At 35.7% G+C, this 24,392-nt stretch overlaps 1 protein-coding gene across 2 annotated transcripts in view; it reads right to left on the reverse strand.

Moving 5' to 3' along the window:
• MMP16 (matrix metallopeptidase 16) overlaps positions 1 to 24,392 on the reverse strand; it is a 195,674-nt gene that overhangs the window by 45,786 nt on the left and 125,496 nt on the right. For both annotated transcript variants that reach the window (XM_063327151.1, XM_063327153.1), the window contains 2 exons: positions 15,852 to 16,013; positions 12,686 to 12,903 (listed from right to left, as the gene is read on the reverse strand). In XM_063327151.1, the coding sequence (XP_063183221.1) occupies positions 12,686 to 12,903; positions 15,852 to 16,013 (380 nt within the window). The remainder of the gene's footprint in view (positions 1 to 12,685; positions 12,904 to 15,851; positions 16,014 to 24,392) is intronic.

Genomic DNA, 24,392 nt, shown 5'->3' on the forward strand with positions numbered 1-24,392 from the left:
CTAGGAGATCATTTAGCATAATTTCCAGCTACAGGAAGCCTCTAAATCTCTTATCACTGTGGAAATAAAATATGAGTCATTATCATTTACTTTCTTTGGCCAAAAGCTTGTGAAGACGAGGGAGTAACAAACTATATCCACCAAGAACAGCCAAAACCAACTATCAAAAATCTATTCTTGATATTGTAGGAACACAGAAATTAGTACTCAAAATATTTTTCCTAGATGTAATACAGTTTTCATTTCCTTTAAGCAGTGATCTTTTTACTCTGAATGAATTGTGATGTATTTATGTTAATATTTATATGACTTATCACTATATCACCTGTCTTTTCATATTTCTGTCGTACCCATAAATTCATACACATCTGTGTTTCTCTCCATATGCATATGTATATCCCTGCCCATGGCAGGGGGGGTGTACTAGATGGTCTTTGAAGGTCCTTTCCAATCCAAAACATTCTATGATTCTATGCTTCTGTGACTAATAATAGGAAAGCGTTCACAAAAAGTAAGAAGAAAAAAACATTTAAAGAATAAGTGAAAAATTGGACAAAATGTTCCTAATAGAACACTAACATTACAAGTTGTAAACAAAGATGGATGCCAGTGGGTGAGGACATAGCATGAGCTGTTGGAAACCACAATGTAGGTTGTCATACACACATACACAAGTACAAAGCATGAAAACAGCTGTGTTGGTAACTCTCATGTTGACATTTGTTACCTCTCTGAAGACCTAAAATAATAATCTCCCTCCCTTGAAGCTTCATAATTACTGAAGCCAAATTTCATGGTTTTGCAATACAGATGCAATTCGATGTGATCCTAAGTGCAGATGCAGTACGTGCTCATCCTACCACTTATCCAGTCTCCCTGCCTTCCCCACACTGCACATTGCATGCATTCTCTGAGGAGACCAAAAGAAGGTTCAGTGCCCTGAAGAGTCATATCAGAACCACAGGTGAGAGCAAGAAATAGTGACTAATTTAAGTATTTCCTCCTGGTTGCAGTAGTTTAGGACAGTCCACGTATAAACAAGAGACTGAAGCTACTCTAACCAGGCTGGGGCTCTCAAGAGCATATCCCACTCCTTTTACACAATCTGTGTAGCGGAAATGGAAGAGGACCTACCCTACTGATTTCAGGGCCATACCACCTCTGTCCACATATGTCTACCTTTAACAAGCAGATGTGAAAAGATGTATATCAGCCTTCAAAACTTCCATGGTTTGGTATACCTAAATGCAAGATTTCAGAAATCGCAAAGTAGAAGTATTCAGGTCAGAGCTGTGGTTTCTTTGCAAAACGAACCAGAGACTTGTAAACAATGTAAAAATGCATTTAATTTTATACATGCCGCCAACCTTTCTAAATGCAAATAAGTATATATTTCTGTTAAGTTTCCTTTTTTGTTCATGTATTATCCTCAGTGGCCATGGATGTCAACTAATGCAATACTCCAAAGGCCAAAATGTCCCAAGCTTTTGCCCCAAAACCTAGCTATTGTAATTGTGTAATTGAGGAGACAAGTATTCTGAGAGAGACTGAAAATAATGAACTAGCTAACTAAACACTTAGGTAATGGACTAACAAGAGGCTGTTTGTAAATCCTCAAATGATGTACAAAAGTCCACACAAGTCAGTTGTAAAGAGCTATATGTGCAGACCAGGGCATAAATAAATTCAGATTTGAAAAGTATACAGCATGATCTGAATAAATGTTGCTGATAACTCAATCTTTCCTGCTGTTTACAGCATGAATTACGCAATGAGCTCTGATGAAATGATAACATACGAAAATAGGAGAAAACATGATGTAAGAAACTCTATAATTGAGTGTATGAGTGTTATTTTGGATTGAAGCTGGCGCAAGCTAAGACACTAATATCATAGAATCATAGAATCTTCATGGTTGGAAAGGACCTTTGAGATCATCGAGTCCAACCAAACAACCTACAATCTCTGCCACTAGAGCATGCCCTGAAGTGCCACATCTAGATGTTATATGCTGTTTAATCTCAGTTTAATGCTTGTGATCTATGAAACTATGCTGAAAACAAAAATAAAAAAATCTAGGTACCAAATCTAGCTTTGAGTAGCATGGGGCAAGGCCAAGTAAATCTTCTCCCCCATGGAAGTGGTTGGATTAGAAAAAGACTGTAGAAGTTCCCACTGTAATCAGAAGGTGAACAGCAATATTCTTGGAGTGACTCAACTTTGAGGTGGACAGCAGTGGCCAAAGAGAAAAACAGGCCATTAAGAGTGGTATATCCAGCAAAGAGCAGCCAACAGTGACATCTGTCATGACAATGAAAATAAGATAATGGTAGATATTTGATTGTCTTTGCTCACTGTCTCTGTCACTCAGATACAGGGTCATGAAGAAAGTGAACAAATTTCTATATGAATATGCAATATTGTAAATTACATCTGATTGCAGATAAGCCGTGAATGTACAATTTGGCCAGACTCCAAAACATCAACAAAGGCTTCATCATGATAAGACTGAGGAGAAACACTGGTGAACTGCTAGGGAGAATGGTGGGAAAGTGTTGAACTCTGTCATTATCAAGTATAACCTTTGACCTAATACAGTTTATTCTCCTCAGTGAAGATATTCTCACTGGACAGATATGTCAAATCATTAATTAAAATGATCCCTGTCTCATTCTCATTTATAGAATGGACAAGTAGTATACTCAAATTTGATTTTGTATAGGAAAACAGTTTTTGATTTCATATGGTTGGTTAATCTGCTGTTTCTTGTGTTATTTTACCTAATATGTATTACTCAAAATAGTCTCCCTGTCACGTCAAAGGTACTTCATTCTGAGGGAAATCTTGAATCTGTTACAGTCAATGGAATTTTTTTTCCCCATTACTTTCAACTGGGCTGAGTTTTCACTCAGCAGGCAAGGAAGGCAACACTTAAAAAATATTCAAGCTATATCTCATAAAAACCAAGAAAATACAGGATTGAAATAAATATCTATTGTAACTTTTTGATACTTTTCAACAGATTATCAATAGTGTGAATCATGTTTGACTGATTTTTTGAACAAAATAAACATGAATGTTGTTCTAATAATAGATTTAATAATAATGCTGGTAAATAATTAAGACCTCAGCTGTTCAGTAGTGCAGTATTTTGCATAGGAAATGGCTAATTCAGAGGAACAAATGAGATTAGTTTCTTTTCATTTAAATGTCTAATAAACCTCTTTTTGTGGACCCTCAACTCCTTGAAAGGGAAAAAAAAAGAAGCAAAGAAATTAAAAATACACAAATAGTTCTGGAATTTAAAGTTTTAGCTGTAAATCAAGATAAAGCAAATATTTCCAAGACTGATCAATACTACTGCTTGAAATAGCTTACATTACAAGTCATTCCAATTGTTTCACAAAATGTTTACCTAAATTAGTTGAAAGGCCACAATTTTGTACAACAAGAAATTTTAATTAAGCCTTGTGCTTGAAGTGTTTTTGCAATTACTCCCTTTGGTTCCATTAGGATGTAGCCCCAATTAAAATGTATTGTTAATATTACAAGATAACACTTGCTGGTGGTACAAAATTGAAGATATGCCTCCATGTAATTTTAGATTATTCCTTGCTGTGAGTTTTTGCAATTATTTTTTGTCAATAATGCTTTTTTTCTATTCTCTTGCCAATGAATATTTTTAATCAGTTTGCTCAAGCACCGAGTCTCTGAAAATGGGGAAGTTCTGGAAAATTAAATACCTTTTGAACCCTAGTATTCAGTTAAATATTTTTGTTAGTCATTTTTGTTGTAGTAAAATAACAAGTGAAAAATGAATAGGGTCACAGGATTCTCTGACTGCAGCAAGGAAATATTGTAACTGTGAGGGAAAAAAAATAAATCAGGATTTCATCTTTCAAGTTTAATTCACGTCATTAGTCCTTACTCAAGCAATTATGCCCATCGAAGGCACATGTGCGTATATTTTCTGCAATGAGATTCTCTGTCTAGGCTTGAGTTACTCAGAAGAAGTAAATCTGCCAGATCAAAGTCTTTCACGTGCATTTGTTTATCTGTATTTTTAACGTCTTTTAACGTCTTTCACTTATTTTAAAGTGCTACGCAGAACTATAATTGTTCTGTATTTCTTGCATTTGACAGTATGTAAAACTTGTTCTGATTGAAAGCACAAATAAGTTAATGGTCAATTAGATTTCAGAACAACCTTTTGCTATATGGGAACAAAAAAGGAACAGTTATATTCATTGATTTAGAAAAATAGCAATTCTAAATACAAAACCACCATATAAGCATGCTATAATTAGTTGGATGATCCTGTGGATTATTTTTTGTGGATCAAGAAAAAGTTATAATTTTTTTTTAATTCAGTATTGTTACAAATACTTTCCTAAGAATACATAAAAATTTGACCCACTATATCCTTTTGCTTACAGACAGTAACAGAGATGTTCAGATTCCACCAATTCAACTCTTAAAAACAGAACAAAAAAAACCAAAAGAGAACAAAAGAAAACAAAAGAAAACAAAAAAGCTTCTAAAGAATGACTAATTCTTGGAATTTTGGCCTATGATTTACAAATACTTAGTCTAAAATTTTTCAGTATTTATTACATTAAAACTAAATCAGAAATAAGAATTTGTTAAGATTCACGTTTAACTGTACAAACCTTTATGAACATTGTCCCAAATTCTCCCACCACATTTGTATATGGGTTCATACAAGTACTTGAATATTTCTGTTAAGCTCAGTCTCTCCACCCCATTGTGAAAACTCTTGAAGAGTCTGAAGTACCTTTTTTCAATTTGTGAGGACCCTCTGGGGTAGGGAATGCCCTTTGTGGGTATTAACAGCTCACCATGAGATGGTGAAAGTCTCACAGAGACTGGACTGGGTCAGTCTTTGAATAAAGTGTTTTAGCCCAGGGCCTGACCCTAGAAAGCAGGGTGATTTCCCTTGAAAGCTGAGACAGAGGAAGGAGACAGCAGAGGATCTGTCTCACACAGCTGGAAAAGGTGGACATTCCTTCCCCTGCAGTCCTCTTAGTGCTTTGTGAGCAGCAGCCGCACACACCAATCTCCTCTGCCTGGTCTCTTCTAAGCTGAATACAGAAATCACAAAACCTGACCAAATCTCCTGACCAATTCTCACTAGCTATTGCCTGTGAGTGCCATATCCTAAAAAGACATGATGGATCAAATGCTACTGGGAAATGAATGGGTGAAACAGTCACATTTCAGTGGATTCACAGAAAACACAGAATGGCTGAGGTTGGAAGGGACCTCTGGAGGTTTCGGGGGAGTAGGAAGAAATACTTGATCTTTCCTTTGGAGGAAAGTAGGAAGAACAGGTAACACAGAAACATTTTGGGAGGCTATGCCTTTTTAGTGCCTGTATTTCAGTTGCTACGCAAAATCACATAAGGGTTGAGTCTGGAGATCCAACCCCCTCCTTTGCTCAAAGCAGAGTCAGCTACAGCCAGCTGATCAGGTCTATGTCCAGTCAGCTTTTGAGTATCTCCAAGGATGGAGACTCCACGGCTCCTCTGGACAACCTGTTCCAGTGTTTAATCTGTAAGGGTTTACCATGAAAAAGTTTTTTCGTGTGTTTAAATTGAATTTAAACAAGCCATTCTGCCTTGTTTTTCTCTCAGGGAAAAGAAAATTCAGAAGGATATTAGTCTGTGAAGTCAAGGTCATGTCTCAGCACAGCTGTTAAATCTACCTCTTCTCCCTGGACTGTATTGAAATGCGCATTGTTCAAACTCGCAGTACGGAGGTAGTCGAGCAACAGGTACCACCATCGTGTCACGCAAAAAATGGTATGAGCAGAAATAATAATATGTGTTTTGCCTGTGAAGGCTTATTTGTGTGAGCAATTACATGTTAACAAGATGGTAACACCACTTGCATTGGTTGAAACACTTGTGTGGTACACTCTCAAGGGCTACACAGTCAAAGACACTAGTGTCTGAGAGATAGCTGCCCTTCAGAAAAATCTGAACCACGTGTATAGTGGAGCTGGCCTCAGAGGACAGACTGTATCTAATTCAAAGCAAAGCACATATGATGGACATGAGAGGAGCTGCGTACCATCTGCTATGCTACTGATCAATTCCTTTTACACCACATTGTTTGCCAATAAAAACATAGCCTTTTGGAAAAAAACAGTACTCTTTCCTCTGACAAATCTAGAGCGCTGCTGAAGATACTGAGTTACGCACCCTGCTAAGGTTATACTTTCTAATGGGCTAGTACATGAATAATAGGAATGTTATTAGCCAGATAGTACAGATTGTTAATCAGTTCAAGTTGCTTACAAGTTTCAATAACATGTATGTCCTTTACACTGATGCTTTTGTAAATAAAGCCCTAATAATATAGTTAAGATTTTTTCGAACTTTCTATAGATGTTTATATGTGTACAAATATACCTGTAGGTTAGTAGGTGCTAGACAATAAATATAGCTATGACTGGGTTGACATCTTTTGAATGGACATAAAACCACGTAATAAAGTCCAAGACAATTTTTTAAAAGGTGAGAGGGTAGAAGGATTTTTAACTGAACTACTCTGGTGCAATTACTGCCCAGGTAATCACATTGTTGTCTAAATTCCTCTGCAGCCGGATGGAATATGCTACCTACTTTCCATACAGTGATGAAGAAAACGGTGCTTTCCATTTTAAACCTGTGAAACGTGTTAGCTAAAACCTTTTCCTAGCTTAGAAGCACACTGAAAGGTTTAGGTAACATTTGGAAAATATTTTTGCATCTGTCAGTAAAAGTACCCATTTATCAAAAATATACAAGCTATGACCTTGTAGTATTCCAGAATGTCCCTGCTTTTTTCCGTCTTGACATCCTACAATTTATTTTTTGTGCCACAAAACATACATCCTGTACATTTCCAATGGGCTTGGTCTGCTGTGATACACTGAAGTCCCCAATGAGTTTTTGCTGCTTTTCTCCTTCCTTTTCAACATACCTGAATTAAAACAGCCTTCCTCCCTTACGAGTTCAAAAATGGCAAATTCCACCAGATTGTTCTTCCTAACATAATGATATAAAAAGTACAGGGAAAGGAGTCTGCTCTCTGCAGACTTAACTATTTCTGACCTCCTATTCCCAGTCTTTTAAAGATCAGATGTTAAGTGGTTTTCCCTCTCAGATCCCAAAGTGTCTACTTCCACAGCATCCTCTGCTGAACTTTCCCAGGCTGCAACTGACAGCCCAGACATCCACAGCATCACACGACAAAAACCAGCTACACAAACAGACCAGAAGAGCTTTGAAAAAATGTCTGCGTTCAAATACAGTGGAGTCAAGTCCCGTACTGTAGCTGATTCTTTGTCTCTACTTTTTGTTAGTAGTATTTTCCCTCCATCTCACAGATTTTTTATTAGACCTACCAGTTATGATTAAATAGCCATTGCTAAAATGCCTTAAGAATTCCTCATGTGTTTACCACATATCAAGAAACAGTTGTTTTTTTTTCCTTTTGTGTTTAACAGCATACTCTATATAAATACACAATTCTGAAAGGGATATTAAATGGCATCTATACAGTTATGTATAAAAGCAACTGCAGTCTAAACTAATGCCAAGGGGTAATGACAGCCTAATTGGCTTGGCTTGTTTGGTATGTCATCAATGTTTTTACAATGGTTCTTAGCAGATGAAGAGTCAGAAAACAAATTCCTGTGAGTTGTGGAGAAATTACTATAAAATACTACAACACAGCCTTGTTAAGGCCTCCCTAAAATTGGTTCCATATTCTACCATCTGTAATGTTAACATTTCAGAAGACATTTCTCTCAGCTGTAAATGCCATTATTCTGACGGACAAGCTTCTTTCTCTTATACTTACATTTCAACAAACATCCTAGTATACGACAGTGTTTAAAAATGCTTCTTCAAGGACTGAGCTAACTTTTCCAACATGAATGCTAAAACCATTATGGATTATATAGGATCCATTCATTTGTTTCTTAAAGATTTGGCATTAAACAAAGAAAGGACAGGTGCAACCTATATAAGGTGTTCTTCTGTGAAGCAAAAACCTGTGTCACATAAACAAAGAGCAGTCACCTGTCCCTCTAACTTGCTAATTACGCAGGACAAATTCCACACATTTAGTGCTTATTTTTCTAGATGTAACCTGTTCAAAAAACTAAGGATTTTGGTAAAATCTGTGAAACTGAAAAGGACATAAAGAAAAAGGATATTAACTGCAGCAACACAGATTGTTGAAGCAGAACTAGAGGTAATTTTGTTGCCAAGGAACAATCAGCACGTAGAGTCAAATACAAGCTATATGTGCCTCAAAAATAACAGAATAAGCAACCAGTGTTACTTGATCTGCATCCTTTGAAAGACAATATATTCTGTGCAACCATTCGCTCCCTTCGATTACTTTTTTTCACTTTGTAAAAGATTCAGAAGGTGTTAAAGTTAGTACCTTTACTGATAAGACATCCTAGGTTATCTTCAAAACTGTTTTGCTATAGAAGACTGGAAAAGCAGTGTGAATTCACAGAACACAGGAAGAAAGTGGAAATATATGCTGTAAACTTCTTCACTAATGGATCTTTTTTGGTGACCTTAGACAATGGGGTTCCTTTTCATGGTGCAGTTGCCCTAGAGGTGCTCTCAGGAGACTTTAAGGAAAAGACAGTGTTGTCAGATACCACATATTGCTATGTACAATGGCTGAGATGTTTTTCCATTAAAATGGTAGACAGTGTCATGCCACTCCACACAACTTTCCCAGAAAAGGAAACCAATTTGTTTTTCTCCATTTTCAGCCATTTTCTGTGTCCCAGGGGAGTTCTAACTAAACAGAGGGAGAAAATAGCTGGAGAATAGTTTGGAAATGAGAGTGACAGATAAATACTAATTGCAGTAAGCATAAATACAGAAGCTAACTGGAATCTCAAGACAAAAACTTGACACTCATGTATTTTGGCATAGAAATTTTTCTGTCCTGATGGTTGCTTATACCAGTTCCAGCATGTGTTAAATAATAGCAATAATTAAAAAACTGCATTCAATTAAGATAAATTTCATACAGTTTAACATATCACTTCATACAACTGAAACCAATACTTACAATACATTGATTTTAACTAATATTTTTCTTCTATCGTACACTATGTCCCCAAGCCTTAAAGCTAGTAGGGGCATTTTAAGGACATCTAATTTAAAGAATTCAGGAAGAAGTCCTTTTGGGACAATACATTTATATGTCAGTAATCCGTGTATATTTGACGAAAAATAATTTTGTTTTGCTTAAAATCCAATCATTTCTATGAAAACAATTGATCGGCAAAATCCTAATTTTATTTGGTAATCTTTGGAAATCTTTAATAAATTGATTGTTTTACTTTTGTGTTTACTGTTCACGTTAGATTAAGAACAGTTCCTCTTTATTTAATTTCTATAGCCCTACAAGTTTTATCAAGTGTTGCCAGGAATATTACTTTGCCAAAGTGATGGCAAAACAATGAAAAGGGTTGCATAAGTATAAATTCCATTTTCCCTTTAAGTTTAATGTTATTCAGTTTTACTCTGGATATATCCATTTGAGAATGATGGATAGTCTTAAAACCACAGACAAAGCTCATCAATTTGACTGAACATAGAAATTGTTTCTAATATTCTGATACTGTTAAGCGTACTTAATAGCTCAACAGCCAAAAGAAAACAATCTTCTTAAAATTAGTATTGTTTTTCACCTACTATGAAAACCCATAGTGTATCTCAAACTTATCTTTTGTGCTTCAGTTTTATGTTTAAATTATAATTTAATTATTCAAAAGGGCTCACATTCTTCAACTCTGTGGCTAAGTTCCCAAGCAATTTCAAGGATTTTTTAAACAAATTGAGCTCCAGAGCTTGAGACTTGCCCATGAGATAAAAAAGTGTCTATTTTCAATTTGAAATTGGTACATGGCATACGTGCCATTCAGAAGGCAGTAAAATCTGCCACTACACAATCATTATAGACCTGTGGATAAAGACAAAGAAAGAAAAGGATATCATTTGATTAGCCTCCAACTTTATTAATTTAACTCATCTGGGAACTATCCAGCAATAATTCCTCCAATGAAGGTCATAATTCTTCTTTAATTGTTTCCACCTGGTACAGTACTGCCATCAATCCCCTCCTGTTCTCCACCTCTCTGTACTTGGCTCTCAGCCCATCACTCATGACTTCCCAGTCTATCCTTGTGCTAGCATTAAGGGGCAAGGGCAAAGAGGTTTGGCTTTTTTGTTGTGCCACATCACAGAACTTCCAGCTTCGCTTCCTCCGTTGCTGAATGCTTTCCCTGAATTCAGTCCTTATTCCTGCTTATACCTTCTGGGAATTAATTCCTGCCCTGCTCCTGCTACAGTCTGACATGCTGAGCTTTTCCTTATAACCTGCCCCCCTGAGATGCTGCAAAGTAAATTGAAAATTACTAACAACCCCTGACTTTTCCCGCTCCTTTCATACTCCTCCCCATACAGCAAAAACCACCTTCCCCCATACAAAAAAACCAAACAAAAACCTCAAAGAGGTAATGCAACTCCTTTAGCAGACAAAAATCTTCATTAGCAAATTAACGTACAAAACAGAAGGTTAAGGCCTACTAACTTAAGCATTCAAAGACACTCGGACTACAAAGTCAAGATATGTATGCTTGAGTAAACTCCAATACTGCTTAGCGTGCTAACCCAAGTCATGCCTTACCGTGCTCCCAGGTATCCTGAGGAGAAAAAAGGAACTGTGGGACCCTTGAATAAATTAATCTGGACAAATTTCATCTCTTTCTTCCCTTCCCAACATGTTGCTTTTATGATTGCAGCAACTTCATTTTGCAGAGTCAGACTCTAAACATGAAATCTGTAGACACTCCGTTAGTTGTCATTGTTCACTGACAACGTTTTACTGTGTTTTCTCATTAGGGAGTGGATCATACATGGAGTTTTAATTTTGGAACATAAATGCAGTTTGCACACTAGTAAGCATACAAACTGTATAGTAAATACGTAGTGTTAAGGCAGCAAGCAGTAAACATTTTTGGAGAAAACTTAATTTGTATTTTCAATCAGAATAGGTAAGAGTGATTAGTAAAGGTGGTGAATCTGTTTATCCAGGAACACAGACTTGGCTAGACGGAAATTTTGTATTAGTGGGATAGCATTTCACTATTTGTTGATTTATGTCTAAAATCAATGAGAATACATTTTATGGCTCTTGAGGTGGATAACGTGAGATTGAAGTAGGTATTTTAATATCATGTTTAATGTCAAGTTAGAAAATTAGATTCTTCCTTAACCTTTGAGTTTTAATCATAAAAAGACTGATGGTTCAGGACCTCCCAGTGTTTGAAGATATGCCATCTATTCAAATGGAAAGGACTGACAGCCATAGGGCTGGCAAAATCCTTAGCTGTTTATGGGAAAAATATTTTGTGCCCATTGGGTTGGGAAGGTAGCTCAATAATGTTGAATGAATTTGCGTAAAGCTATTTATACATATTTTTTTCAGGTATGCTAAAGAAAGTGAAAATCTGGGTAGCTTTCCTAGTAAGATTTATCTGGAGTGGTAGATTAAATAAAAAGAAAACATATAAGGGAGAAATGGGGCCTATCAGATAGGGCAACAGAAGCCATTGAATTGGGAGCTTCATGTTTTGGGAAAAATTCATTGCACTTCCCTTGTACTTACACTATTGCTGAAGGGAAAACTGTTATTTATTCCCGTGAAAGACCCTTCTTCTCTACCTATAATGTTGAAGTTAAAAAGGATCATATCTTATATTTACAAAACAAAGACCCCACACTTCCTAGTGCTTAAGCAAATTTGATATACCAGTAGTTCAAAATAATAGATTATCCTGTTGCTTGTTTCTGTAACATTTGCACAGCACTACCTGTCAGCAAATTGGTTTAAGATTTAAGAGAATGAATAATAATGATTCTGTAATTATTCTTCAACATTCAATGCCTTCTGGAAACCATACTGCAGATCATCCTCCGAAGATGGCTTGATGCCCGTGAGTCTTAGCAAAGTCCTTCTATCAAAAGCTTGCCTTTCAGTTCAGTTTGTTTATTTCGATTTATTGTATGTACCACATTTTCAGCTCAGAGCAAGAAGATGAATGAAAATAAACAATGACACATTTGCAATAAGACTTTTGTGGCAACGACCTTCACTTAGATATTGTGGTTACAATGCAACCACAATACAATGACAAACTTCCTTTTTAAATGACTGATCTAATTGTAAAGTTGAAATTATACCTCCATGAAAAAAAAAAAAAAAGTGTTGAAGACACAATATCTACTGTATGTCTGGATGTGGCTGTATTCCCAACAAAATCATTCCTATTATTCATGAGTTGATTTACACTTTTTATCTCTCCATAACATGCAGTATTTATTTACCCTTACATTTTGAGGCATTACGGTTTCTGCTGACATGGGTATTTTCCCAAAATAGAACATTACGGCAGTCCTCTGCTAGACATTTAAGCCATGTGCATGTTTATTTTTTAATTTCTTTCTTGAACTTTCTAACTGTGAGCAGGCTGGGAAAGTGGAGTCATGATGAATGAGAGTTTGCTTTAAAACAAAAAAAAAAAAAAGGAGAAATGTAGACATTTGATGTAACATTGAAAAAAATCACAGCCTCCTACCTTGAAAACAAACATTTCCCGGCGAAGAATAGCCAGAGTGTTGAAGTTCCCATCACAGATGTTAGGCTTGGCTCCGGGATAAGAAGGTTTGTCACCAGTGGGTGGCCGGGGAGGTTTAGGTTGCCTGTCATTCTTCCGCGGGTCTGCTGGAGGGATTGAACGATGTGGGGGCACTGTTGGCAGAGGTCTCGTTGGTGGTGGGATCCTGTCAGGTGGACCTTTAAAAATATAGCAGCAGGATGTAATTTACATGCCCAGCAGTGGCACTCAGAGAAGAAATACACAACAAAAATCTGCTGTAAGCAGTGAAAATCCTACAGTGGACGGGGAATGGAAAAAGTGACCTAACATACCTTCCCTGGGTTGTTAGAGGGTATCATGAATGACTACCATAAAATCAAGGCACAAATGAAGAAAATAATTACTTTTCACTATCCAGAATCTTCCTTCCTTACTGGAATTACATTCCATTAAAACCTGCAACGGATGCATAGTCCACCATCATTTCAGATGAGAAGTAATTCACAGCACATACTTTACCAACTGAGTAAGAACTGTTAAAACAGAATCATTGTCTATTGTACAAAATAAAGGAAAACAAAAAAAAACCCTGTTCCTAATAAGATCATCAGCATTCAATGGATTTTCAATCCATATTTTTAATGGCCACTCATCAATTCACATATGCATATTTGTAGCATACATGTGTTTCCTACTGACCGATTTTATAGGCCACGTACTGTCATGTGCATTAGTGACAGGACATTCCCAGCTTTCCCCAATGCCCCTTGCTATGTATAGGAGCTCTTGAAACTGGACTTCAAATCGTAGGCATCCATATAAACAAACCCCATAATACACGTGTTTTCTTCAATATACTGAAATTAATTTTTATTTTTTAATTTTTATCTTGCAGTGAGTCTTACAAAGCTAGATACCTGGTCATTAAAGGAATTCTTCTGAGGATAAAGGGATTAAAAAGAACTAAAGTGAAAAACTGAAACTCCATACAGCAGTTTTAAAACATTTTTCTTCTTTCAAATACATTTTCTGTCATAATATACAGACTTTGATGACAGGTGAAACAACTTTCCCGCTCATAATTTCCCTACCTGAAAGTCAAATGGCCATCCTAGACAGATGCTATTCATAACCCTAATGGCATACTGAATGACTTGCAATGGGTCTACTGAAAATGTCTTTCCCTTTCTACACATATTACTATGTTTACTTATATTTTCCATGTACAAAAAGATAAGAAGTTTAAGTTGTATCAGTAAGATTTCTGGAAACAAGATGAACACTTTAATTTTGCTCATTTTCTTTAGGGCTCTCTCCAAATCATTGAAATACATAATCAATTTTGACTTTAAAAAATAAATATTTGCACGACCTGCTTCAGGAAGACTTTTGAACACTAAGACAACTCTAAAACTGCATAAATGGCATTTGATTTTCCGACACTTTTTCAAAGAGAGTATACTTTTTAAAGAACAAGATGGACTATGTAAGGAAATATTAAACTCGCCAAATGGTTGTCATACAATTTAATAAGGCATTTATTTCATTCACAGTTTTAAGGCTTGTGACATTTATAATTTACAGTTAATAATGGTGTTTCAAGGAATACTGCAGACCAAAGTAATTATTTTAATAGTTGTGACATTTTTATTGAGGCATATGAATCCAGATCACTTCTTGATTTTAAAAGGAGCAAAGAAATCAGTTTGCAGTAGCTCGTGTTGGAAAGTTTTTAACCCCAAACCAAAGTTTTCATATGCCGTTTGGTGGTGATGTCAGACATTACTTCCCAGGGGTAACACATTTCTCCTAATGTATAGCCCACAGCTGTTAGAGCTTAGCAGTTAGTTTTCAGCAAAATGTTCTTGTCTAGCCCTTAAGTCTAGACTACCAACTTATGAGGTCATGAGAAACAACCTTCCTTCCAGCTAATCACACAAGAAAAAAACCAACCAAACAAAACTTGATCAGTCAATCACTTGGAAATTGCTATTTATGCTTTATGAAAATATATATCAGTGCTTGTTAACATAATATTTTAAAAAGCTTGTTAACATAAAAAACTCGATTTTTTTATGGAGGCTGCAGGGTCCTAGTTAGCAGTACAGTAATTCCACATCATCATAGTTGTCCTTTCTAGTAGTAAAGATAAACAAGGGATGGCCCTGATAATATTCAATATAAACCTGACAAATCTTTAAACTGAAAATAACTGTGAGTACAAAATTGAATCAAATATAAAATTAATTGGGGAATATTAAGCAATGCAATTCCAAATGATAGGTACTGGATACGTAGCATTAACATACTGATACCACAGATTTTTCACTGTAGCAGAGAAAAACAAAATATCTTTTTAAAGAAAAATCCAGACTGTTTAAGAGATACCAATGGAATCAAAGTCTTTAAAATCAAGAACAAAACCATGTCTTTGGACATGTAAAAACAGTGAAACAGGAGCTAGTGGTACCTCCAATCCATAATCAGAATAATGTTACTATTTCAGATTTTTTTCTTAATTTTCAAATACCTTGCCTTGTCAGATTGAATTCGATCCCTGCAGAATTTATTTATATCTCATGTCTTTTATATGAGGCCACAAAAAAACTTAAACAAACGTATTTTTAAGTAGGCCTCTTTCTCCCAAGGTAACTCAAAATCTTGGGCTGGTAATAACATTCTTTTGAGATCAATTTGCTGTATTTATCACAAGAAAGGGTTTTTCCAGGACCACAATTTTGTGCATCCAGGGAACTATTTAGTATTATAACTGATAAAATGAGAAGCAATAAATTAATCCAGTTACACAAGCTTGGACTACAGTGGAAATAAGCTCATTATGGTTAAAGGCTTACATTTCTTAATACTTTCATAGTTCAGGATCCTTCTCCAGATATTTTCTTTATGGCTTTTAAAAACATTCAAAATTACTATTCCAGTTGAGTGCAAATTTGAATGCAAGTTGTGAACACTGAGAAAGAAAGTAAAAGATCTTCATCAAAATCTTTGGCCTACCCATATGAAGTGACACAACAACTGGCAGAGTCTACACTAACAAACTCTTTTGAGAGGTGGCATGGACAGGAGGACCTCAAGCATATTCTAAAGCAAAAAACTTATGTTGCTTAATTAGAGAATGACATACCGTATATCTTCTGGATGCCCTGTAAATCATCATTAGGTAGTTTGAAGTTATCGGTTTCCATATACTGGTAAAATGGAGCCATGATTGCAGTGGGATCATTAGAGTGCTCCAAGCCCAGAGCATGTCCTAGTTCATGCACTGCAACTAGAAACAGATCATTTCCTATGAAGAGAAGAAAAGGAAAAAAGACCTTTGAAACCATAAGCATAGTAACAGAAATAACACAAGTGTAGGACTCTGCACTTGAAAGACATTTTTCACTGAATTTGAATTTTACAAGGTAATGTTTAATAATGGATAACGTGGCAGCAAAGGCAGGTTTCCCTTTTTTTAAACAGGGAAACCATTATTGTTACATATAATATATGATACTCTTACAGACACCATAAACACAATCTTTTTTAACAGATGCACAAGGTTAGTCTAGGGTTCAAGTGTCATATCTCATGTCTGGGCTTCTGTGCAGTTTCTGACTTGAAGTTGACATTGCATTGAACCTGACTAAAAATACTTGCAGCAAGACATAGTTCCAAAAGGAAAATATCTGTGCTGTGTGTGGTAAACTTCACAAACTGACGGCTATCTATTGAGGACAAACCCCACAGGAAATTTAGTCATCCAAGCGCTTGTAATCCGACCCCTGCTGATTATTCGTAGACGTTGTCCATTTCTGAATCTCCATAACTGAAATACTAATGAGGAGAATATGAGTCTTGTGATATCCTTCTTAAAATAGGATGCCCTTATTTATTTCATTGTGTAATTCCCTGATAAGTGTAGTTGCTTACATAAGTATTAGAACTTTTTGATTTTTGTAGGTCTAAAAAATAAAATAACACACTCATGCTACAGACTGATTTAGCTTTTTTTGTTATTTCCTTCTAAAAGTCATCCTTTAATTTTTTATTACAGGTATTAGACACAACTAGAAGTTTTGGCAGTAGAATTATGGCATTTTGTGAAGCAAACACAAATCAAAGCCAATGGGATTATTTCTATAGAAATTTCAGCGCTGCACCTCTATGGTATTAATTTTTTTCTATTTTTATTCATCTAAGACTTAATTCAGCATATCTTTTTATGCGTCTTTTGTGCAGATTCTATCTGGAGTCGATCTGTCATATAATGAGACTTTGGAAAAATGTTTTACATCAGGAGAAAGATTCAGGACACTTGGAAGACGGTCACATCCAGGATATTGCTCATTTTCATCACCTAGGGATGGGGAGAATCATCCTCCAGAAGCGTGTTCCTGTCCCACTGACAAAAGAAGTATTCTAGATCAGCAGCTTATGCTGAACATCTAACTTTTAGATTGCTGGACTCAAATGAAACAGGTGCCACCTACAGTAGGAGTTTCTTGTTGAAAGAGCAGTATAAATAACAAAAAGCCTATACTGTGGCCTAATAGTTGTATATTGGAACAAGACAATGTTCAACATTAACTCTTATCCTATATTCTGTAAATTCTTGGCTGCGGACAGCTGGCACTTGTTCTGGAATCCTAAGGACTATTATAATATTAAGAGTAATAGTATTAAAAACTTGAATTTAGAAAAAAAAAAAATCACATATATATATAGATACAGAACTTTGAGGACATAGTTGGCAGCATTTCAATTTTTCAAGTATTTTGTCTTGTTGACACAAAGAAAGAAACTTTCTCCCAAGTATATATGAAAGTGGAAACACTTGGCAGTAGATGTCTTCATGATGCACAGAGACATGCTGATGTTTTTAAAATAAATGTTTGATTGAAAGCTTGGAAACAGTCACAACTAAAACTATGTGCTTAGTTGACAGAGTCTTTTCATGTCTTTCTGATTCTTAATCTGGAAATACGAACACTAAATGCTCTTGCTCTTTTATTCAGTATAACTGCAGAAAAATAATGTCTTTCAAAAATTAATGTGACATAATGTGCTTTCAGAAAGGAGAAGAGTTTATCCTATCATTTATAATTATGTGATTTCCAGATGAAATATTTTCATTACAATATTTTTTCTTGGATGCAGTTCTTTTTATAGTAAAGCAGATTCTCAATGTGCTGTTGTAACAGGTTTGATAAGCTTGACTGTCCTGGCAACGAATGGTTTTGATATCTGAATCTGCCCTTCTATATACAGTCAAAGCTGATCTTGGCATTATCTCACATGAATAATCCACAGGTTCTGTAGCTAACCTCAGCATTGGAAGCAATGCACCGGAATAACTCTGTAAAGGTTTTCATTCTGCATTCATAATGGAAGAATAATTAATATAATTTTAAAAAATTATAGGCTTTAGATGGAAAGACATGAAGGAAGAAGATGTTACTGTACTACAGCTATTGTACTGTGACATGTCTTACATTATTTTTCAGTTATTTTCTGCATTTTTTGAAAGTCAGAGTTCTAACCCAGGTTTATTAAAATGAAGTATTTCTTTGTCTAGCATTAACTCACTTATTTAAGATGCAAGTTTCTTTCGCTTTTCAGACCTTGTGAAAGGCAAATTTGCCTCCTAGACCTGTGATTCCTACATTTTAATGAAGAATATTAACGAATCTAGGTCCAATATTAATAATTGTGCTAATAGATTTGCCACAATATTTACTGAAACATTTTAAATTATTTTTAAATTAATAGTATTTGATTTTACCACTATTATTAGGCTGGTTAGTATCACTAGACCAAAGAGTGTTTCACATGTGGTACTCAACCTCTACTCCTTGAGGCAGTGAAGTTCACCAGAAAGTGAACCTGTTACAATTTCTAAAATTTCAAGAAACCATAGTTAATGAATAGTCTTGGAAGAGTCTACTGCTTCTCTCTATTTGTGCCAGTTATGCAATGCATGAAGAATCAATACATCCTTTGGTTATAAGTCCTCATTGAGTCCCCATAAAGATGTCCAGGAATTTCCATATTTTGTTCTATATTGACCTTGAAGGGGTGTGAATTACATAGTAATGGGGGAATAAAAAACACATTCTCATCTACTAGCATATCTTCCTTCTGGGATCACAGATAATGAGCATATGGTAGAGCACTTCCAAAGTAGTACTTCTAAATGACAGTGGAACTACGTCAGAGAACAGATATTATGCAGGGGGTGGCTGTTTCTTAGAATGTCTTTCTCCCATTGTCTTTTGGATATGGATGATTATGTAAAAAAAAAGAAAAAAAAAGAGAAAAAAAAGATATTTGCCATCTGACTGCCCCTCTGGACTTAGTCAAAGCCTATGTCCAAAAGTGAAAAACGCGGAAGAACTATGAGAAGTAATTTCCACCTCCTGCAATGCAACTTGTAGCCATCAGGGGAGCTATTATATGTGGTAAAGACAGAGCAGGCCTTGGAGCAAATGGGTAAGGGTGGAAGGGAGAAGGTCACAGGAAAGAGCTGGGAGAATAATATTCTTGCCTGGGGTGACACTGATTTAACAGGGAACATATTTTCTACTTATAGTCAAATAGCCCCATTATTCATAACAATTTCCATCAAGAATCATGATTGTCTCCAGGGCATCCTGAATTTAAACTGACCCAAATAACTTAGTGCAGTTGAAACGGAGGTTTAAACCAGTTCAAGATGTGTTGTCTGAGACCAAAGCAGGTAGGACTTACTAATGTTTAAGTTTCCATCCTTTTCCTTTGCATATAATTAGATTTCTCCAATTAAGCAACAATTACTCACTCCCTCTTTGCTTTCGGGAGCAGACTTGCCTTGAGCATCTCAATGTTACTGTAACTAGCTACTGAGAGTGCAGAAGGATAACCCTGAGCGCTCGCTCATTCACTCCAGGCTGCACAGAAGTGTACCTGTGACAGCAAAGTTGATAGTAGGCCAACTTCAGTTCCTTGGCCAGTGGTCAGAGTACGATGAAGGAGTGTAAAGGCAAGTGAACATTCATACTAGCTTTGTTATAGTACTGACATTGGATATAGTTTTTTAAACATTTTCAGTTGCCACTATTGAAGGGGAGAGTCCCAAATGATTCTATATTTCAGTATACATTACCCAAGTAGAAAAATATATTTCAGTGCACTTGGCAAAATGAAGCACCATTGCAAAACTTTAACAAGTTATGAGTAACAGAGTTAAATTACATATGACTATGATGACTTTTAAACTAAAAGTTGCCACTGCAGGATATATGATGGTGAATATTCATTGTGATAGTCTCGGTTACATCTTATATTTATCTATAGATTAGTAGAGAAATATTGGAAAATATATTTCACAAGTCCATAACTTGTGCATCTCCGGTTTTGTGTTCCCCATTAGCATGGAGATTTGGAATAGAATAGATATAAGTTCAAAAAGAATGTGATTGTTTTTCTTATTTTATCTCAAGTTTGATTTCACAAGGAGAAAAAAAGATGCTGTGCGTAAAGAACTAAGACAAAATGATTATTTTTATACTGACACTTTTCTCTGAGGCTATAAACTATTTTAGGCACTAAATCTGCCTGACTTTACAATCACTGCCCAAATTCCAGAATATAAATATGTATTAATATATCAAATATTCAACAGCCAGCGCTGTGGAGCATGGTGTATGGGGAAACCTTTCCCTGTAGCTAATATATACACTATTTTTCATGTCTACAGATAAACAAAGCTAATATGTTTGTCCACAGCAAGCTGTTAATAAACCCTAGTTCTGAAGATATACATTCCTGGTTTAAATGGTATGTGAGCTTAATTTATAAAAGCAGTACCCTAATGGCTTAGCAAGCCTTTGATTCATCACTTCGCCACCTTTTTAATGTAGTAGTAAAGGACACCTCACTTGCCATGTGACAGTTACCACTACAACACATTGTGAACTCAAGAGTCGTTCATGATTTTAATGCCATGTGACCTCAATTTTGAAGACTTTCTCATCCAGACAATAACAAAAAATCTAGAAACCGAATTTCAAATGACAGACAAACTGAAAAACTATAAAAATGTTTTCTACATAGACATACACTGTTTCTTCCAAAGATTATTCTACTTCATTTTTCATGTGATGCAGATAGATGATTTCAGATTAAATCTATATGAATCTGAAATGTTAATCTGTACAAGAAAAACTTTGATTCCAGCCCTATTAGCAACAAGACAGTACCTCAAAGTCAAGCTTACAGTTAATCAGAAAATATTGCACACATACTATGCATGAACTTGTGTCCAATGTATTTAAAATTTGCATTTTCATTATTCTGTTCATTTGTACCATTGACTCATCAAACCAATGCTAATCCCAATCAGTGGAAATGCTGCAAACTTTAGAGCAAGGTTCTTTCTCTACGTGGCATGCAGAAAGATAAAAATAAGTAATTAAATCTCTGATATTATTATTCTTTCCTCATAGGACAGAATTTTGAATGTGCTATTTCAACAGTCAGTGATAAAAGAAGATTCTTTCTGTCTCTGACCTTATTGCAATACAGCGGAATTGAGCATATACATTATGTATGCACTTACATAAGCACCATATATGCATATATATGCTATACAGAGAGTATACATGGACCTAAATATAAATCATAGGCATACTCTTACTCAAATAAAGGTGCAACACTTTCCAGTCTAAGAAATCATATACAGTTGCTTGACATTATCTCAAACTTCTGCCATTGGCACTGAAATTTAGTAGCTTGGTCATTATTTTGGAAAGTTTTGCTAAAAGATGGAGCTGAAATAGTGCAGTAGCTTTGAAAAATGAAGAGCAAAACTAGATTTTTGTGGTTTTAAATAAAAATGTATCATATATAGTACACCCCATTTGCTGTATAAACTTAGTTTATCTATTTTGTACACACTGTATTTTAAACAATAATTTTTCAATACAGGCTGAGAGAGTTGGCATTGTTCAGCCTGGAGAAGAGAAGGCTCCGAGGAGACCTTATAACAGCTTTCCAGTACCTAAAGGGGGCCTACAGGAAAGATGGGGAGGGACTCTTTATCAGGGAGTGTAATGACAGGACACAGGGTAATGGTTTCAAGCTGAAAGAGGGTAGATTTAGATTGGATATCAGGAAGAAATTCTTTACTGTGAGGGTGGCGAGGCACTGGAACAGGTTGCCCAGGGAAGCTGTGGATGCCCCATCCCTGGAAGTGTTCAAGGCCAGGCTGGATGGGGCTTTGAGCAGCCTGGTCTAGTAGGAGGTGTCCCTGCCCATGGCAGGGTGTTGGAACTAGATGGTCTTTGAGGTCCCTTCCAACCCGAACCATTCTATGGTTCTATATCTATACATTCAGCCTTTTTTTCCATTATGACAAAAGAGAATGACATAAAAATATATTTCACTCTATTATTACATATGCTAAGATATACACTAAAATCTTTGCAGGTTGACTTACTGAGATATATATATATATATATGCAGACAGAAGGAGAGGTACAGGCAGTTTGTTATATACAAATATGGACTAATATACTCTGTGTATAATTTAGTATACCTACACCCACACATATGTATTTTTGAAAAAAATATTCTGTTTAAAAAAGATCAACAGATTAGTGTGAAATTTAAACCTGTTTGCTTGAAATTTGACAAGGGGATATTCCTATAGGGCAAGACCATCTTCAAGTGACTCGGTGATCATTGATGAGATATGATACGGACATGTGAGTTTAGAGGTGCATATGTCCCTCCTGGCAGTATTCTACTGTCTCTGCATATTATGGGCATAATTTAGAAGAAGTCAGGAGCCTGATAATTAACATATTTGTTAGGAGCCCACATGCTTTTATAATACAGATCAGCCTGTACTTTAGAAGGCAGGGACATGCAAAGGGTAAGAATTTCTGCCTTACTACTTAGATTTATTACTAAGTACATTCTACAACTTTCTATTAAATTGCTTGAAAGGGGTGGAATTAATTACTTTATGTATTCTTAATTTGCATTCTAAAAAAGCACGGATGTAAGGATATTTCCACTTTGTTTCTCACAGTTTCAATCCCTAATACTGAAAAATTTCGCAAACTATTCTGACTAGCGAATCAATAGCAAGTTCTCCAAAGAGACAGAAGTGAAGCAGCTAGAGATGATCGACACGAGAGCTTGCTGCTTCCCAAAAAGGTGTAAATATGATGGTACGTGTTCCTTCTGCATGTATAATGCTTATGGCTTCATTTCATGCTTTGAGGAAACCCTGCTGTGACAGTGAACGTAACAAACGAAGAAAATCTACCCTTATGCTGAAACTCTAGCTCCTGGGATTAACTCCTTCATCACTCAGGTCCACTACTAAATTTCTATATTATTCTCAAATGGCATTTTCATTCTATTAGTAATAAAGTCATATTGATTAACAGACTGTAAAGATTTATTTTGGGTGTTCTCATGGTCATCTTTAGATAATAACTGTTTTAAAGAAATTAAATTTAAATCATAATGGAATTTTGCATTTTGCTAGAAAATATCTGCATAAATTAATTTCTCTCAGCAAGTTCAATCCATTAGAAATGTTTGAAAATACAATAGTCATTTTTATAACATTACCAGTGACCAGTTGCTAAATAACATTTATGCTATTTTTCCAGTAGTGTCAATGCAATTGCAAATGCTGCAAATAAAGTAGCAGCCTTATCTATTTATACTCTTTTCTATCTTCTCTTTGTTTCTGTTTTTAGTTGTTGCTGTGGGAACAATAAACTGGAGAAGTATTTAAAACTTCTTTCCGAAGTCCGTGAGAATGAACACATGCTGGGACTGAAGATTTGGATATGTGCATGAAAAGAACATGTATCACACAATTCTCAGCTGCCCTCCACGGTCCTGTCCCTGAGACTCATACACGTGAAGGGAATGGACATCTTTCTACCGCTCCTGCGTAAGTGCTAGTCTGGGTGAGAATAAATGTAAAAGGACCTTAATTGTTCATGAGTCCATATTAAAACCAAATCCTTGCCTTTAACAAAAATAAATGTATGTTTTGTCACTAAGCCACTCAGCTAAAATGCTAGCATGCTAACACTGCGGCTGTTTTTGTTTTGAAGGGATGATTTTTTTTTCTTCATTTCCCCTAACGTCCTGTGTGTCCTACCATAAAGAACTATGTGTAATTACTAGGAGGAAGGTCAAAGTCACGCTGCCAATATTCACAGTAGACGTAACTTGCCATGGGGCAGAAATGTGACAAGGGTCTTACAGATCACTGAAATCCCCACAATAGAATGTACATAGAATTATTTTATGAGCAAATCTTGTGTTGGCTGTCTGCAGAGATAATTTTTTACCCTGTGTCAGTTAAACTACTGAGACTAATTACATTATCCTCTAACTTAACTCACATTAAAGCCATCAAAACCAAGTTATTATTCTTACCCTATCATTGTATCTACTTAACACCTACATATGACTTTTAAGAATTTTGAAAAAGAAAGTGACATACTGCTGTATATATATTTCGGCATTTTATGTGAACAGTTCTTCTTTGACGGTTATTTTTATTGTTTAATTCCTATTAAGAAAAAAATGTCAAGATAGAATTGTCTATGTTTTTTTTTTTTTCATTGGACTAGTGATAAAAGAAGTGGGAATTTTGAATCCTAATTGGCAA

This window comes from Chroicocephalus ridibundus, chromosome 2, assembly GCF_963924245.1.
Source record: "Chroicocephalus ridibundus chromosome 2, bChrRid1.1, whole genome shotgun sequence".
NCBI classification, from domain to species: Eukaryota; Metazoa; Chordata; class Aves; order Charadriiformes; family Laridae; genus Chroicocephalus; species Chroicocephalus ridibundus.